Here is a 16,088-nt window from a genome sequence, read left to right as displayed (position 1 = left end):
TAATTTCTTATGTGTCTTTCGTCAAACTTTATAGATCAAAAGAAATTTTGATGGATTGTATACAATTTTGCTTCATATATTCCTATATATTTATTATGTAAATTATTTATAATCGCTAAAAGTACTAGGTATATATAAATGTTTATATGTGAGTGCTTCTGTGCATTTTGCTTTGATAAATATACGTTCGAAAAATATGCATTTCAATGCGTATAAAAATGGTTCTCCTTTATAAGTATTGCTTGACGGGTTACTGTTTTTTATCGCACGAAGACAGAAAATAAGTGTTAATATTTAACAAGGAAGAACGAATAGTATAAGTCTTATAAAATTATGATAAGGCAGTTCACAATACGGGCAGCTACAATAAACGAAAAATAATTTTTATTTGAGCATACCTATATTAAAAGACAAATCAATGGAAGGTAGGACATACGATACCAAACATAAATGTGATGAAAACAAAGATAATACAAACAGAAAATATGTTTTCGTGCTGGAAGATACTGCCGATGACTTCTCTTTGCTTTTTTCTCTGCATTTTACAATAAAGCTTTTGTGTTTTCATTTCTTGTGATTGATTTTAGACCTTTCCAGTAGGTTAAATTTGCACAATGCTCGAATAGGTTCTAAAGGATACAGATGAGTGGTCTGTAAGATTCAGAAGTCATCTGCAAGTTTAACCCAATGTAAAGGCAATTGAGTGAGTTGAGATTTCATTATCAGTTGTCATGCGAAATTGTGAGTTGCTATTCCTATATCTTAATCAGATTATTATTGATATTCTGCTGGCGTTTGCGCTTCGCATTCATGGCGTCAACAATTGGCTGCCGCTTGGCATTGTATTTCTTGTTTAGTTGCTCGATCTCCAGCTCCATCTCGTGATCGATGTTGCACAGCCGCTGGTTCAGATCGTCAAAGGTGAGGAACTTGAGGAACTCAAACTCACCCTCCACATAGGCGTGCGATTGCGTATGCATATGCTGATTCTGATATGCGGGCGGCGGTTGAGCTGGAGCCGCAGCCGCAGCCGGTATTCCCTGCTGGCCCATAGGCGCTGCGTTGCTGAGCAGCAGATTCTGTTGATTGTTGAGTGCGATGAGCTGTTCGTTCATCAGGGGATAAGCCATGAGAACTTGCTGCTGCTGCTGGTGCTGCTGCAGTCCATACTGATTGATGGCGGAGATCTGCTGGAACTGCATTTCCATGTTGTGCTCCCAGTTGTTCAAGTCGTTTGCTCCGCTGGCCAGGTGCTGTTCCTCCTGCTGTTGCAGCTGCTGCTGCTGTTGTTGCTGCTGCTCCGCTGCTGCCGGAGAATATTCGGTGGCTATAGGTTTTTCATCGCCACGAGCATCTCCCGCATTTTTGCGATCGAAGTGCTCCAGGAACTGCGGCCTATATCGGTTTCGCGGCTTCTGATCGTCGTTGTTCTTGGCCGTTGTAGAGTCGTCCGAATCGGAGTTGATTACCATAGTGCCTGAATAACCGACAATACTTTACCTAATGACTAGCTCTTTTAAAATCATGTACATACCCAAGTTCGACTCCAGTTCTACCATTGTGCCACTGTCAACTGCCGGCATGTCTAGAGGAGATGCTGTCGAGGAGGCCGCTGCAGGAGCAGCAGCCTTGGACAGGTTTCTTAGGCCTCCCGGCCCCAAAGTGCCCTCATCCACGCCCTGTTCTGCATGCGCTATCATCGTGGCATCCGAAGCAGAGCTCTGTTGGTATTCACCGAACTTCTCCGGCACCAGAGTTCCTGGGTCCTCCATGAACGCGTTGTCCATGATGTGTTGTTGCATTCCGTTTTCCTGAGTGGCCAAGCTCTTCGCCTGACTAGCTCCCCCGAAACTGCGATTGGCGCGTTGCTGTTCGCGGATGGCACAGGTCTCCTCCAGCATGGGCTTCAGGATCGATCGGTGTTTGGCGTTGCGTATGAACTCGTGCTCCAGCAGTTCAGTGGCCGTTGCACGGTCATCTGGCTCCTTCACCAGGCACTTGCTCACGAAGTCAATGAACTCTGTGCTCCAGCGATCAGGTTCCCGAAACGAGGGTGGTGGCTTCTGGGGAATCATGAAGATGGCCCGCATGGGATGTATGTCGCCGTATGGAGGCTTTCCCTCAGCCATTTCCAGGCCGGTGATGCCTAGTGACCATATGTCTGCTACACAGTCGTAGCCAATTTCCTCAATAACCTCGGGGGCCATCCAGAAGGGCGTTCCGATCACAGTATTCCTCTTGGCCATTGTGTCTGTAAGCTGACCAGCGACTCCAAAATCGGCCAACTTTGCATAGCCTTCGGTATTGAGCAGAATGTTGGCCGCCTTGATGTCGCGATGGATCTTGCGGCGCAGATGCAGATAGACCAAACCCTGCAGTGTGTCCGACAGAATGGTGGCTATCTCGTCTTCCGTTAGCGTCTTTTTGCGCAGACGCATGATGTCCGAGACGCTGCCGGCGCCACAGTACTCCATGCAGATCCACAGGTCATACTGCTTGAAGTAGGAGCCGTAATAGCGAACCACATACGGCGAGTCACACTGTTGCATAATGGATATCTCCTTGATGATCTCGTGCAGGTCGGACTCCACGGGCACCAACTTGATGGCCACAATGGAGCTGCTTTCCTTGTGGACCGCCTTGTAGACCGATCCGTAGCTGCCCTCGCCCAGCTTGTACATAATGTCGAAGACCTTTTCAGGCGGCTGCAGAAGCGACTCCTCCGACAGCTTCTTCAGCTTAAAGAACGAGCAGGAGGAGGATATATTGGGCGATTTCATACCTGCAACGCCGGTCACCTCTGGCTCAGACATTGCGTAAAACTTTCTGATTTAGCACGGGAAAACACAGATAATTGGCTATTCACAGCGACATATCACACTTTTGTTCTTTATTCGCACCCTATCGCTAGCCAACACTGGTAGTTCTCAGTTCCCTCGGCACTGTGCAACACGCCGCCCGCACAAAACAGGTGCGGCGTTGCCAGACAAACGCCAAACACTGCGGAATGTAAACAAAGCACCAGTGCTGCATACCAGAGTCGGCGATTTATCGAGCAGTTGTTTTGGCGCACTTTTTAAAACGTAATTTATTGGGCCAGTAAATAATTACCCTCAAGGCAATTGATAAGGCAGTTTTCATTTGTTATGAAGATGCCGAGATCGTATTGTTAAAACCTACTTTGATTAAAAGCTTTAGAATTTCTGATTTATATACAATATTTATAATAATAACTCAACTTATCTTAATCCGATTTTGAAGTGGAATGCCTCTAAATGTTTCTGGAGCAATTCTCTAAAAATCTGCATTCAAATTTAGAAATCTATTTTTTTTAATTTTTTTCTTATTTTTTTGATGTGATGATGTTGTAGAAATGCAAAAATATTAAGAAATGTCCCAAGGCTGAAATTCTAAACTCCATAACTCAACTTATCTTATTCCGATTTTGAAGTGGCTTAGCTCGAAATGTTTTTTGTCTTCTAATTTGTGTGTTTAATTGGTTCTTGTATTATTTTTGAATATTAAATCAAATTGCATCTATGGATTGATACTTGCTTTTCTGTTTTTATAGTTAATTAGTCAATTACACTAACTAAAAATCAGATTAGCGTACGTTAGGTTGTATGATTGGCATGAGCTGTGCCAATTTGTCGTTGTTAATCTGCGGTTGCGCCCAAGAAAACCCTGATTGCCTCCATTCCATTGGGTTCGCTGACCTGAAATGCCCAATAAAAATGCTTCGGAAATCCATGTGGACTTGGAGACTTTGGTTAGTGCACAGTCGAATGATAATAACAACATAACTGGCGCCTAAAGGGCTAACCGGCTTGCTATTGTAACAAATGCGACTGGAAGAGAGCACCGCGCCGAATGCGAACCAGCGGCTTTAGCTCCAACTGTTGGCTTATCGGTCACTAAGCCGCCCCACGGCCCTAGCAACGTGCTCCATAGAAACGACACGACACGACACGACACCCAACAGCAAAAGCAACGCCAACACCAGGAGTGCCAGCCAGGCTACACAAATTCCTTCGCTCGGCAGTTCGCTGCTTACACTACGTGGCTGCACATCGTCGCATCATCCGGAAATGGCCATGGCCCAAACGGCACGCACCGCGACGGCAAGGCGTCCCACGCATGACTACCACAAGCCGACGCGCTCCAAGTCCGCCAATCCGGCGCAACTGCGTCCACTTAGCGGCATCCATGGCGCAGCGGTGTCATCGCGTCCGCGCTACGTTCCACCCTTCTCCATTCAGTCGCAGCAGAAGAACACGGTCGTCATCGACGGACCCATCCACGAAACCGCCCCCAAGACAGCCAGTGCCAGGAGTCGGGTCCCCAATCCAAAAAGTGCGTTACTTTGTTTATTTGGGTGTTTCGGCGCGGTATTTGTTTCCCTAATGACATTCCTGCCCCATTTGCATGTACTGATTTTCAGTTCTGAGGCGCCAGCAAAAGTCCATGTCCACCTTCAATTTGGGCATGGGTCTTAATGGCTGCTCCGCCGGAGGGGCTAATGATCCGGGACGAGGAACCCTGTTCCGCATGTACTTCGACCGCGGCGACCTGCCCATCAAGATGGAGTATCTCTGCGGGGGCGACAAAATCGGATGGACGGTGAGTGGGGCATAGTCGTCGGGTTAAATTCCATTAGGTCCGTTGCTAGTTGATTTATTATTTGTGACATACAGTGGGAACTTTCATAGCTTCTTTGTTGTTCATTGCCTAAAAGGTACCATACATTTAAGCACTGATACCTTATGCGAATATCAATTATTGATTCACCGAATTGGTTAATTATTTGGTATAGATAGCGTATATATTTAAATGTTATAACATAATCCCTTTTGGGGCTTTACTATTATTTGTGTAACAATACCTAGAATTTTCCATATGCCTGTTGTATTGGCAGTCGGAGAACTTAAACTTCACTTATGCAAATGTGAGTCAATGCAAATCAAAATCAAAAGAAATTGCACGACTGTCACTAAAAAGGGGTAACCTTACCACTCAGTGACCCATAGACAAAGCCCATATTTGAATTCGGCTCGAGTTTCGTACACCTGCGTGTCCAATTATTTCAAGTGTTGCAGCTGAAAGCAAAACCGAGTAAATAATATGCCATTGCCTATTTCCGGAGTTAGTGCAGCTCCACGGCTGACGGCCAAGCGATTCCGGCCGGAATGCGACTACTGACATTCAAAACGTCGCACCATCCAACTGTCAGTCATTTTCGGAACGCCATGGCTGCCAAGTCCACCCACCCACCCCATGTGTGTGTGACCCTTCTGGCTGGTTCAATGTCACAGACCTTGGTGCTCCGTGCTCCAAACTCCATGTGGAGCCCACATATGCGGCGTATGTCTTTCGGGCGGTGCGTTTGTTTATCTAGGCCGAAATGCCGCCCTGACAGCTCGTGTGCACTCGAGTGATATGTGAGTGACACCGCCTGATTTGCGTCACTGGGTCGGAGGTCGAAGGTCGAAGTCGGGGAACCCCATATGTGGGGCTACGCAGCTGCGATGCCAGCGATGCCAGCGATGTCGCCCCTGGCTTAATTATAAAGTGGCTGTCTGCGTTGAGCAAAACTCTAGAACGGTCCAAACGTTTCCTTTGAGCCGGAAAGGAGATGTATAATTAAAGATTGGGCTGAGTCATTTATGGTGTAACTGATGATGCACTACAACTTTGTTGGCTCAAATCACCTGAGCTTAACTCTAATCAACTTAACTCTCGAACAAAGGGCAGTCCAGAGCTGCAAGGCAAAGTCTATAGACAGTCTATAGGCAGGTACATGTGTTCTAAAATTTTCCATTGACAACGTAAGCAAACAAAGAGCATCTTAATGGAAATCAGGTGGGGCCTGAAGCCCAATCGGCATGGCGTGCAAATGTACACTTGCGAACTTGCGCCACCGCCAGCACACGAACCTATTGCGAACTTGGAGCGCTCTATTCACCTCTGACCCACCACCCGCTGTCACCTCTTCCCTCGCGACCAGGTGGACATTGAGAAGCTGGACTACAGCCTCTATCTGCCGCTCTTCTTCGACGGCCTGGCGGAGACGAAGCATCCCTACAAGACCTATGCCCGCCAGGGGGTCACGGATCTACTGCTGGCCGGGGGCGAGAAGATACACCCGGTGATACCGCAATTAATATTGCCGCTGAAGAGTGAGTACCAGGGATTTGGCTGGCACGCAAATGCCCGAAGTTTTTCGGTCTAATTTGCACCTTGCCAATGCGAATGCAAATACCATTCCAAATACGCCCCCGTTTTCAGACGCATTGAGCACACGGAACCTGGAGGTAATGTGCACGACATTGAAGATAATCCAACAGCTGGTCATGTCCTCGGATTTGGTGGGACCCGCCCTGGTGCCCTTCTACCGCCAGTTGCTGCCCATGTTCAATGCCTTCAAAGTGAAAAACTGTAGGTATTTCGCCGAACTGCCGTACTCCCAGTAACTTCCATTCAAGGATATTCCCTCCCGGTCCCGAGCAGTAAACTGCGGCGATGAGATCGACTACGCCCAGAAGAACAACCTCAATCTGGGGGATCTGATCGATGAGACGTTGCAGGTGCTGGAGCTGCATGGCGGCGAGGATGCCTTCATCAACATCAAGTACATGGTGCCGACCTACGAGTCCTGCTACTTGAACTGAACTACGCTTCATGGTCTTGTTCCTTTACATGCAACATCATAAGTATTTATTGAATTTTACAAAACATTGCGGCATTAAATAGATATTTGTTACCAAAGTGATACGTGTTTGCGAGTACATATTACATGTGCGTATAATATATGCTTGAGATTATAGTTTTGGCTACATATGTGGATATATACAAGTGATTTGGACCAACATTCCGGCGGGGATGCTGGTCGCGTGTGGGGCCCATCGTGACCCCCCTTTAGGTCTTCACTTGGTGGGGGCGTACTCGTTCTTCTTCACATTGTGGGGGGAGTAGCGATTGTACAATCCCCAGATGGAGTTCATCAGCTTGTCGTTGTACTTGTTCGGCGAGTACTCGCGCTCTGGAAGTGCACAAGTGATGCGTAAGCGCTCCGTTGACCCAGTGGATCGAGGTCGAGACCATGTAGATGTGTACTTACGGGTTAGCGCGTTCCCGTTGTCAACGGAACCCTTATCTGCAGCAGCGGACCTCAGGCGGGCGATGGTCAGCTCCCGCTCGTTGAATTGCTCTCGGATCTTGCAGGCTGCGAAGGCACCTTGTGGAATGGCGGCCATCTCGGCAACTGGGGGGCAGCGAAAGTTGCTTGTACATTGGTAATACTGGCGGAAACCACTACTCACCACTTAGGGAAATAAAGCTCAGAAGGGAGATGAAGTCTAAGTTTCGCAAGAGGCTTGTGTTCCAGCACTCTGCGAAATGCTGATCGAGGTTGGTGATTTTTGCGCAGTGCTGCAGCAGCATTCAAAGGCCAAACTCAAAGTCCGGAAAAGATGGTGGGATAGGGAGTATTTCGCTTGAATCGAAATGTGTCCCAGTGTCTTTTTGTTTGTTATTACAACTTCGGCTAAGATTGAGATGTGGCCAATTGGAAGGGGTTGGTGAGTTCTGCACTACAGGTTTGGCATTTAATGCCCGTCGTGGTTTCTGGGATTTGCTCGATGGTCTGCGATGGATGTGTCTGCTACTCGGAGAGGAACACTCAGCACAAGGGTTTGGACTCAAACTGAAGACGTCGTCTGGCAGCGAATGGAATTTATAGACCGCGTGCTCGGATCGCCTCGGAACTGCCAAGTGATAAGCGGGTGACAGGAGAGACGGGAGATCAGGCTGCCTTGATAGCGCGATTACAAAGCCGGCAAGTGATCGCCATTTTGTGCCACTTATCAGCTGCAGTTGCCATTGTTTTGGTTTTGCTTCTGCTTCTGCCTACACAGGCCTATTTGTTTCCAAGCTCGACGGGAAGTTTCGCTGGGCTGGGAAGTAGATTTGAGCACTTGATACGGGTGCGGCCATCTCTGCTGCGACATCTGTGGCTATCGGAGCCCTGGATCTACATACACCATTTTTGCTGGGCTCAGCCAAGATTAAGGGTTCTCGTTCCAGCCACGAGTGTCCCTGTACTCAAATGGCTGGCCATCTACGAGACTTTATTGCAAAACCAGATTAATCCAGCTGACAACACACATTAGCATACAAAGGCATTTGTGATTATAATATTGTTAAAAACTGACCTAAGTGCAAGTTGTTTACTGGAATTTTCACTTATTCGTTGTTTTGGCGCAGTCAATGTTCATGCTTTTGCACCTTAGATTTGATTGTGATTAGTCATGATCTGGGATTTTCTGAGGATTTACAAAACAAAAGAACGAGACATTTTCTTAGTTGATACCTGACTTTTTTCACGTTCTAGAAAACTGTACACTTGAAAAAGGTTAATTTTCAAAGGTTAATTAAGTAATTTATATTTCATATTAATTTCTATTTATGAAATTAATACTTTTCAAACGGAATGAGAGTGACGGGTTCAAGTTGAATATTTAACCACATGGAGATTATTGGGCAGGAGGTTACTAGTTCAGTTGCACATGACCAATTTAACTATACCCAAAAGTAACTCACTGTATTTGCCAGTGTATTGAACATATTATATGCATGATTCAAGGAGTAATCGCTGTATAAAACAAAGAACGGGCGACTAGTGAAACCAGTAAATAGGTGGGTGATCGATCCGATGGGGATCATGGAGATGACCCTCGTAAAATGCTCTCTATAATACGATTAAAAATAAATCGCATAGTCAGTGACGTGCACAGTGTTTACTACAAAAAAATTAATCTTTTCACAATGCCGAGAGCCACTCACGATAATACTGCCGATGCTCTATGAAGTGGGTACCGAATTCTCACAGCATTCACACAGTTCCAAACACATTTAATTTAGGAACTACGAAAAAAAAGGCCGAAATGTTTTGGTTGATAAGACGACTGATGGAAGCCACGAGCGTTGAGATCACGTAGAGCCAGGCTTTTTCGCAGATTTGAACTCGGCGTGTGTGCCGATAATGCCTTTTTTTACCTTTTTTGCTATGGCCTTTGTGGTCTAGTTCAACAATCTCTCCATGACTTAAGCAAAATACTGATGTAACAATAATTCGCTTATCACTTTCGGTCTGTTTTCAAACAAACAATTATGGCTGTTCCAAGTTCTGCTTATGGCCTTTAATCTTTAAACAATTACTTAAACAACTGATCTGAATAACACTAGGTCACTGAAAAATGTATCCACGTATTGTTCTGCTTCTGCATAGACTTAAAAAAAATGTTTCATGAAAACATAACCGGAAGAAAAAAAATAAATATTTTAAATATTTTACAATAAAGTATATGTGCACGCAAAAAAACGGATCTAAAATAGGTGAAATGTTAATTGTGGTTTTTGAATTTGAAATGGCGCCAACAAAGATAGCAAAATTTCCAACACTGACCGGAGCACCACTGTTCTTTCATTAGGTGGCAACGCCCTCGCCAGACAACCAGGCTGCGCATTTCAAGTCATCGGCGAGGCTAAAATTAACAATTGGCTGTCAAAAGCAAGAAAAGAAAAACTCGGGAAATTGTTAATTAAAATCGTGACCCACATCAGCGCATTCAGCCCCCGGTCGCAGCGATGACGTGGAAGAAGCAACTGGCGCTGCTGGCCAAGCCATACTACTGGGTGAACATCCTGCTGGCCATATCGTACCTTTTGGCCAAGAAGACGCAGTTCATCTGCACCCGCCTATTTATTCTCGCCGGAGAGGATGAAGCGTGCGACCTGGACAGTCGTGAGGTGGAAATCTTGTTCTTCCTGCTGATCGTGGTGATGATACGGTCACGCAAAACGGGCAGTGTCACCATGATCAACTACTTGGCCTCGTCGTTCCTCTACACCAAAGTGGCCAATGCCATTTTGTGGGCCTATGCGGACTTCCGCTACGGCCTGGGCTTTCTGCTGCTTTGCGTCCTGGTGGGCATGGTCCTGCCGGAGCCCTCGTACCGCGGACCGGAGCACATCACCTACTTCCGCAACGCACAGGTTTTCGAAGAGGAGTTGGCCAGAGACAAGCGGACCACCTGGCTTATCTGCTTCTACACTGTGTGGAATCCAAGCTGTGTGAACTTTGCCCCCGTTTTTGCCGAACTCTCCGCGGAGTACAACACGGACCACCTGAAGTTCGGCAAGGTTGACATTGGACGCTTTCCGGACGTGGCCCAAAAGTATCGCATCTCGGACAGCAGCTTCTCCCGACAGCTGCCCACTGTGATCCTGTTCCAACAGGGCAAGGAGACGGACCGCAGGCCCTGCGTCGACTCCAAGGGCAAACTGCAGAAGTTCTTCTTCTCCAGCGACAATGTGCGCGCCGCCTTTGGCCTCAACCAGCTGTACAAGGAGGCCGTGGAGCGACTGCCCATCGCGCCCAAGGAGGCCAAGAAGCTGCAGTAGGCTGTCCTGGCCCCCACTGCTGCCATCTCATTTCTGCGTGCACGTGCTAATAACTGTTATTCGTTTAGTTCATAGTTTATTTTAACTTATTGAGGAGCTGCCACCGCCGAAGACACGTTCAATTGCACTAATAATTGCATTCTAAACTCAAACGTGCTTTCGTCGCGATGCCATTGTAGAAAATATTTGTATGATCTTGCATTTGCATAAATTGTAGCTAATCACCAGGTACCAAATATATTTTAAAATGTGAAATGAGTCAACGAAGTTACAAGTTCCTCTTTCATTCCCTGCCGAGTCTACTATTTCATTCAATTAGCACCGCTTAAACGATCATTTCCGGTTCTCATTTAAGAACAAGTTTACTTCAAGATGTACTGGGCAAGCGTAAATTGAAGAGTTTATTGCTGTGCGCAAATATGAAGGTGTAGCTAGTAAAATAATACCTCGTTGTGGAAAACTAGGGAGTGAATAAAGCTTTAGAAAGGCATCCATCCATATTGATAGTCGGTACATGTGTACATATATAAAGTGTTTGTGGCAACCCACAATTTTATGACATATTTATGTGTTTTATATGTTATGACTTGCCGCTTAAAACAGCAAGCTTCGTATCCTCCCCGGTTTATGAAATATAAAACCAAATGGGCCTGTGCCCGTTGTGACTCCGAATGTGTTGAGCAAAATTGTATGACAATGCAAATGGCACAACGAAAATGTTTCCGGCGTGTTGCGTTCTGCTCCGAAATGGCCCCGCAGACATCGGCCATATAGACAGATCGTATGTGGATATATATACATACGCGTATATACGTAAATATATAAATATAAGGACCCAACAGGCCAGACGCAGAGCGAAATAAACGCAAATCCCTTTTATCCATTCAATATGAACACACATACATACATACGTGTAGAGAAACGGACGAATTTAAATGCATAAATACAGGCGACTGCACACCAATCGCCACCCACCGAACACCACCCACCACCCCCACAGATGGGGCAAGGCCTTTGTGGTTAATATTTGTATTTTTCTTTACTCTCAATGAAACGGCATGAAAATGGCCATTGCATTTTACGTGTATTGTATTGTGTATGCTGAATAATGCGATTGTCTCACACGGCCGTTTTATTTGCGGAAAATTTAAATTCGCCACTGCAATTGGGACAAGATTCACACCGTCCTGGAGTAATTATGGGCACCTCTGTGCCGCCACATCAGCACCCACTGCCCCTACCAGTTGCCGCACCCATTCCCGAACCAGTAATGGCTTCCAAGCGCTGTCACCCGCTCCTCACGACGAGAAATCCAATAAGCACTTGCTCCGCAGCGGCAACAAAACGCATTGTTGTCGCTATTTTCACGTTGATTTCTCTTATTGCTACGGAAAAACCGGTGCTGGCCACATTCAATTGATTTTGAGTGATTTTTTGGGAAGTCCCTGTAGGAACACCGAACACAATATTGAGTTTGAATTGTTATTTAAGGCCTTGTAATTAATTGTTTTTTATTAGGAGATATACCATTTACTTGATTCCATAACTACATTTTCAGGATATTTGAAAGGTTACTTAAAATGCGTATATGTAAGAATATTTTGGTATATGGCGCACAGCTTTCCTTTTTATTTCATTCCTTAAATTAAATGCAGGGTATAAGTAAGGGTACCTGGGAGTCCTACATCACTTCACCGTGCATTGTTACGTCTGCTCCGTTTCGGTGGCAGTATTTTTATTGCGTTTTTATGTCAACACCAGCTGGCAGCGTCTTAATATCCTTCGGTCGAAGTGCTGGATTGGGTTTTTGTATATTTCTGTCAATTGCTCACAATTAAATTAAAATTCAAGTCAAAGCCAGCCGCCATTCAGTTCCAGGGAAAGCCGCAAGTCAGGACAATTGAAGCCCAGCTCAGGTGCTTTTCCTAACTGGGTAACGTGTGGCTCTTAAAAGGGGATTAAATAAATCAATTTTATTCGAAATATCCTTGGGAGATATATTGCACAATAGGTTTAGGGTTTCCCTTTTAAGTTAAAATCGCCTATTTAATCGTAGATTTCAGTGGTTGATTTTGGATCGTCGCAGAACAAAAAGCCATTCAAAAAATAAACTATCAAAAGCCTCTATCTTAAGCTCTTGCAATTGATGGAAGACAATGAGAATGTTAGTACTTTATCAGCTGTATGCTGCCTCTTATTTCAAAAAGTGAGTTGAATAGTGAAGGTATCTAAATTTGATAATAGAATTCCCAATTCTTACAGGTTGAGGATCACTTTTCCCCATTAAAGAGGAGGTGGAAGACGAAGACAACCTTAAGATCCACAAATATGGTAAGTAAAATATAAAGTCCGACTATCTGCACTGCAAAAAAAGCAGGTCCTTCTCCGTGACAATGCGTATCTCAGCATTGCCGTGACCAGGATTCGAACCTGGGTTACCACGGCCACAACGTGGGGTCCTAACCACTAGACGATCACGGCTACGAAGGCACTTGAATCTGCGAGCGTTAATCGCGTGCATAAGCAGCGCACATACATGTAAGTAAGAGTGAATGGGTAGCTAAGACTAAACTGGGGCCATTTGCTGCATTTCTTTGCTCCAAAACAACTCGTTTGTGGAGCAACTACGAGTACTGCCGCCTCCAAGCGCAGCAACGCCCAAGCAGCAGCAACCGCAGCAGTGAAAGTCCAAAGCACTCGAGCGGGACAGACAAAGCCACAAGACCGACAAACCGTCAGCCGATAAACAAGATTTTGGCTCATAAATTAATTGGAATTTGCCAAGCCAGCACAAGTGGGCTTGCTGGGGGCGGGAAGTGGGCGTGGTGCTGGGCTTAGCGCTTCGATTCGATTCAATTCGGTTTGCTGTTCGCTTGGTTTTGCTGTTCGAAGGGTCGAAAATCGGGTGGTGGGTCGAGTTCCCAAAATAAACCACATTTGAATAAATTTAGAACGCTACGAAGGAATTCATAAAGTTGTATTTCTCTGGGTATTTTAAATATTTAGCAGATCTAATAAATAATGTGATTCTATTGCTGTCGTTATCTAAAATCAGATTTTCAACTTTCAATTTCTTTTAAGATTTTACCTAAGATTCATTTAATTTATGTGTTGCGCTTCACTAAGTTTCTTATCTAACAACACGCCCACAGTGATAAGAACATATTATTCTTATCAGGCAGTGCAATATTATAAATTATGATCAATTAAGCGGAAGGTGAAACAGATTGCAGATAATAAAATTCATGTGTAACTGAAAAAAGTGTAATAAATACGATTTTATGTCGACACTTTTTTGTGCGCAGACATGAAAAGTTTATAGAAGGTAAAACATTCCGTAGCCACTGGCATTCATTAATTTCGCCATAAATAAAAGTTTTGATGTCTGTGCTCACCTATAGCCGGGGATTAATACTTTGTGGCACCCTTGCGCTTCAATTAATAAACATAAAAGTCTGACATTTCGCTAAAAACATATGTGAATATACTCGAACTTTTGCTTTCACGAACCCATGAACAGGTTTCGATTGCCAGGAACCACAGCTCGCCAATTTGAACTTGTACAATCCAGTTTCATTATATTTGGAATTTAACGATAATGTAATTACCCTCAAGTGCAGAATTATTTCAATGGCAGTTTTGTTTTTATTCTGGCCCACTTGCAAACACAGATGCACGAGCGTGTGTGTGTGGAAGTCGTCGTTTTGTGCCGTCGAAACCCTACAATATTGAAAAGTATTTACACGAAAGCTGCCAATTCAAAAACACATTCCCACACTCGCCAAGTCCTTGTACAAATATTTTTTTGTAAAATTCGTGGCCTGTTTTTTGAACATAGAAAAACTGGACGCTTTTTGTGAGCGGTGAAAGTAGGTGCGCTCCAATAACTACACAAAGGTTGTGCTGTGGGTTGGTCCGTTGGGAATCCGTAACAAAGTCCGGTTTGCATTCGCAAAAATATTTTTTTACAAGTGGCATATAACTTTCTAGGGTGTCCTTTTCATGGATGTGTTGGTAAGCGGGCTTTGCAATCTGAACGATAATCGGCAGGACACAAAAACGTGTCATTAAACATCTGAGATCTTTGAACTTTGCACTAAAATAAACCGGATTTCGTATACTATAGCCATTCACGTGGGTGCCACCAGGTCTGCCAATGCCATTTTTTGCGTGTGGCATCAATAACGTGGCCGGCATATAAATTGTGGCCAGGAGCACGTCAATCGGTAGTCGGCCCTAAAATGCTGGTCGACACGGACCTGGCCACTGGAGTGATCCGCTCGCCGTATAGTTTCGACATACCGCACGCCTTTATCTTCAACGAATCGCAGTTCGTGAAGCCCGTGTTTTGTGGACCCTACATGGAGATAGTGAGGCTCTTCGCTGAGGTGTACCACTACCAGCTGTTCCTCGATCCGCTCGAGAGTTTGCCCAAGAAATCGGTGATGGAGCAGGACATTATCAGCGGCAAGTACAACCTCTCGCTTCATGGGGTGATCATTCGGCCGGAGACGACCAGTAACGTCTCCCACGCCACGCAGCATAGTTATCCGCTGGAGTTGATGACCAACTGTGTGATGGTGCCGCTTGCGCCCGAGCTGCCCAAGTGGATGTACATGGTGTGGCCGCTGGGCAGGTACATCTGGACATGCCTGTTCTTCGGCACCTTCTACGTGGCCCTCCTGCTGAGGTATGTGCACTGGCGGGAGCCAGGGAACGCCACCCGATCCTTTACCAGGAACGTGCTCCAGGCCATGGCGCTTTTGATGTTCAGTCCCAACATGAACATGTCCGTGAAGCTGAAGCACGCCTCGCTGCGCGTTATAACCTTCTACACGCTGCTCTACATCGTCGGCTTCATCCTGACCAACTACCACCTCAGCCACATGACGGCCTTCGATATGAAGCCTGTGTTCCTGCGGCCCATCGACACCTGGTCGGATCTGATCCACTCGAGACTGCGAATCGTTATCCACGACTCGCTGCTGGAAGAGCTGCGCTGGCTGCCGGTGGTGAATACCACCTCGTTGGATCCGCAGTTCGATGCGCGCAGCTGACAGGACTACCAGGCCCTGCTGGCGAGTCCATCACGTTCCTACGCCTATGTGGTCACCCAGGATGCCTGGCTGTTCTTCAACCGGCAGCAGCGGGTGCTCATCCAGCCGTACTTCCACCTCTCCAAGGTGTGCTTCGGCGGCCTCTTCAACGCCCTGCCCATGGCATCCAATGCCAGCTTTGCCGATTCCCTGGACAACTTCATTCTGAACGTCTGGCAGGCGGGCTTGTGGAATTACTGGGAGGAGCTGGCCTTTCGGTACGCCAAGCAGGCTGACTACGCGAACGTTTTCCTGGACACCTATCCCGTGGAGTCCCTGAACCTGGAGTTCTTCACCACGGCCTGGATTGTCATATCCGCGGGAATACCCATTAGCTCGCTGGTCTTCTGCTTGGAGCTCTTCGTCTATCGCCGCAAGGAGCGACGTGCACAGTATGACCGATTCGAGTGCTACGATTACTAAATTGTGGAAAGTGGTTTATCCAACCAAAACTGAAATGCTTCTACTTGTTCAAAATTGAATATGTTTTTAAAATACGTCAGTTCCCAATGTCCCAATTTCCTAGTTACC

The 16,088-nt window shown here is 45.9% G+C and overlaps 5 protein-coding genes and 1 non-coding gene across 6 annotated transcripts; 3 read left to right on the top strand and 3 right to left on the bottom strand.

Moving 5' to 3' along the window:
• Nucleotides 1-55: 55 nt before the first annotated feature.
• LOC6547406 (serine/threonine-protein kinase hippo) lies at nucleotides 56-2,985 on the bottom strand. Its single transcript, XM_001974787.3, has 2 exons — nucleotides 1,535-2,985; nucleotides 56-1,477 (listed from the first exon to the last, which is right to left on the bottom strand). The coding sequence occupies exons 1-2, from the start codon at nucleotides 2,811-2,813 to the stop codon at nucleotides 756-758; spliced, it is 2,001 nt and encodes a 666-aa protein (XP_001974823.1). The 5' UTR covers nucleotides 2,814-2,985; the 3' UTR covers nucleotides 56-755.
• Nucleotides 2,986-4,017: 1,032 nt separating this feature from the next.
• LOC6547407 (parkin coregulated gene protein homolog) lies at nucleotides 4,018-6,761 on the top strand. The gene is made up of 5 exons (XM_001974788.3): nucleotides 4,018-4,353; nucleotides 4,442-4,620; nucleotides 6,005-6,176; nucleotides 6,286-6,435; nucleotides 6,508-6,761. The coding sequence occupies exons 1-5, from the start codon at nucleotides 4,089-4,091 to the stop codon at nucleotides 6,666-6,668; spliced, it is 927 nt and encodes a 308-aa protein (XP_001974824.1). The 5' UTR covers nucleotides 4,018-4,088; the 3' UTR covers nucleotides 6,669-6,761.
• Nucleotides 6,683-7,739, bottom strand: LOC6547408. Its single transcript, XM_001974789.3, has 3 exons — nucleotides 7,320-7,739; nucleotides 7,118-7,261; nucleotides 6,683-7,039 (listed from the first exon to the last, which is right to left on the bottom strand). Exons 1-3 carry the CDS (start codon nucleotides 7,438-7,440, stop codon nucleotides 6,924-6,926), a joined length of 381 nt encoding a protein of 126 aa, XP_001974825.1. The 5' UTR covers nucleotides 7,441-7,739; the 3' UTR covers nucleotides 6,683-6,923.
• A 1,753-nt stretch (nucleotides 7,740-9,492) lies between these two features.
• Nucleotides 9,493-11,058, top strand: LOC6547409 (thioredoxin-related transmembrane protein 2 homolog). The gene has a single exon (XM_001974790.3). It carries the CDS (start codon nucleotides 9,646-9,648, stop codon nucleotides 10,459-10,461), a length of 816 nt encoding a protein of 271 aa, XP_001974826.1. The 5' UTR covers nucleotides 9,493-9,645; the 3' UTR covers nucleotides 10,462-11,058.
• Nucleotides 11,059-12,870: 1,812 nt separating this feature from the next.
• Nucleotides 12,871-12,942, bottom strand: Trnah-gug. Its single transcript has one exon. It is a non-coding gene; the product is annotated as a tRNA-His (tRNA).
• A 1,760-nt stretch (nucleotides 12,943-14,702) lies between these two features.
• Nucleotides 14,703-15,980, top strand: LOC6547411. The gene is made up of 2 exons (XM_001974791.2): nucleotides 14,703-15,470; nucleotides 15,522-15,980. The coding sequence occupies exons 1-2, from the start codon at nucleotides 14,703-14,705 to the stop codon at nucleotides 15,978-15,980; spliced, it is 1,227 nt and encodes a 408-aa protein (XP_001974827.2).
• Nucleotides 15,981-16,088: the final 108 nt, after the last annotated feature.

This window comes from Drosophila erecta, unplaced genomic scaffold, assembly GCF_003286155.1.
Source record: "Drosophila erecta strain 14021-0224.00,06,07 unplaced genomic scaffold, DereRS2 tig00000092-arrow-pilon, whole genome shotgun sequence".
NCBI classification, from domain to species: domain Eukaryota; kingdom Metazoa; phylum Arthropoda; class Insecta; order Diptera; family Drosophilidae; genus Drosophila; species Drosophila erecta.
Note: the sequence above shows the minus strand (reverse complement) of the source record. Positions and strands in the feature narration are given on the sequence as shown.

Excerpts from the sequence above, each read along its gene's own strand:
- LOC6547406 (XM_001974787.3), bottom strand. The coding sequence starts at position 2,813 with ATGTCTGAGCCAGAGGTGACCGGCGTTGCAGGTATGAAATCGCCCAAT. Across the intron at positions 1,478-1,534 it reads AGAACTGGAGTCGAACTTGG|GCACTATGGTAATCAACTCC; the intron begins GTATGTACATGA and ends TCGGTTATTCAG.
- LOC6547407 (XM_001974788.3), top strand. The coding sequence starts at position 4,089 with ATGGCCATGGCCCAAACGGCACGCACCGCGACGGCAAGGCGTCCCACG. Across the intron at positions 4,354-4,441 it reads TCGGGTCCCCAATCCAAAAA|TTCTGAGGCGCCAGCAAAAG; the intron begins GTGCGTTACTTT and ends ACTGATTTTCAG. Across the intron at positions 6,177-6,285 it reads ATTAATATTGCCGCTGAAGA|ACGCATTGAGCACACGGAAC; the intron begins GTGAGTACCAGG and ends CCCCGTTTTCAG.
- LOC6547408 (XM_001974789.3), bottom strand. The coding sequence starts at position 7,440 with ATGCTGCTGCAGCACTGCGCAAAAATCACCAACCTCGATCAGCATTTC. Across the intron at positions 7,262-7,319 it reads GAGCTTTATTTCCCTAAGTG|TTGCCGAGATGGCCGCCATT; the intron begins GTGAGTAGTGGT and ends GCTGCCCCCCAG. Across the intron at positions 7,040-7,117 it reads CAACGGGAACGCGCTAACCC|AGCGCGAGTACTCGCCGAAC; the intron begins GTAAGTACACAT and ends GTGCACTTCCAG.
- LOC6547409 (XM_001974790.3), top strand. The coding sequence starts at position 9,646 with ATGACGTGGAAGAAGCAACTGGCGCTGCTGGCCAAGCCATACTACTGG.
- LOC6547411 (XM_001974791.2), top strand. The coding sequence starts at position 14,703 with ATGCTGGTCGACACGGACCTGGCCACTGGAGTGATCCGCTCGCCGTAT. Across the intron at positions 15,471-15,521 it reads AAGAGCTGCGCTGGCTGCCG|GACTACCAGGCCCTGCTGGC; the intron begins GTGGTGAATACC and ends CGCAGCTGACAG.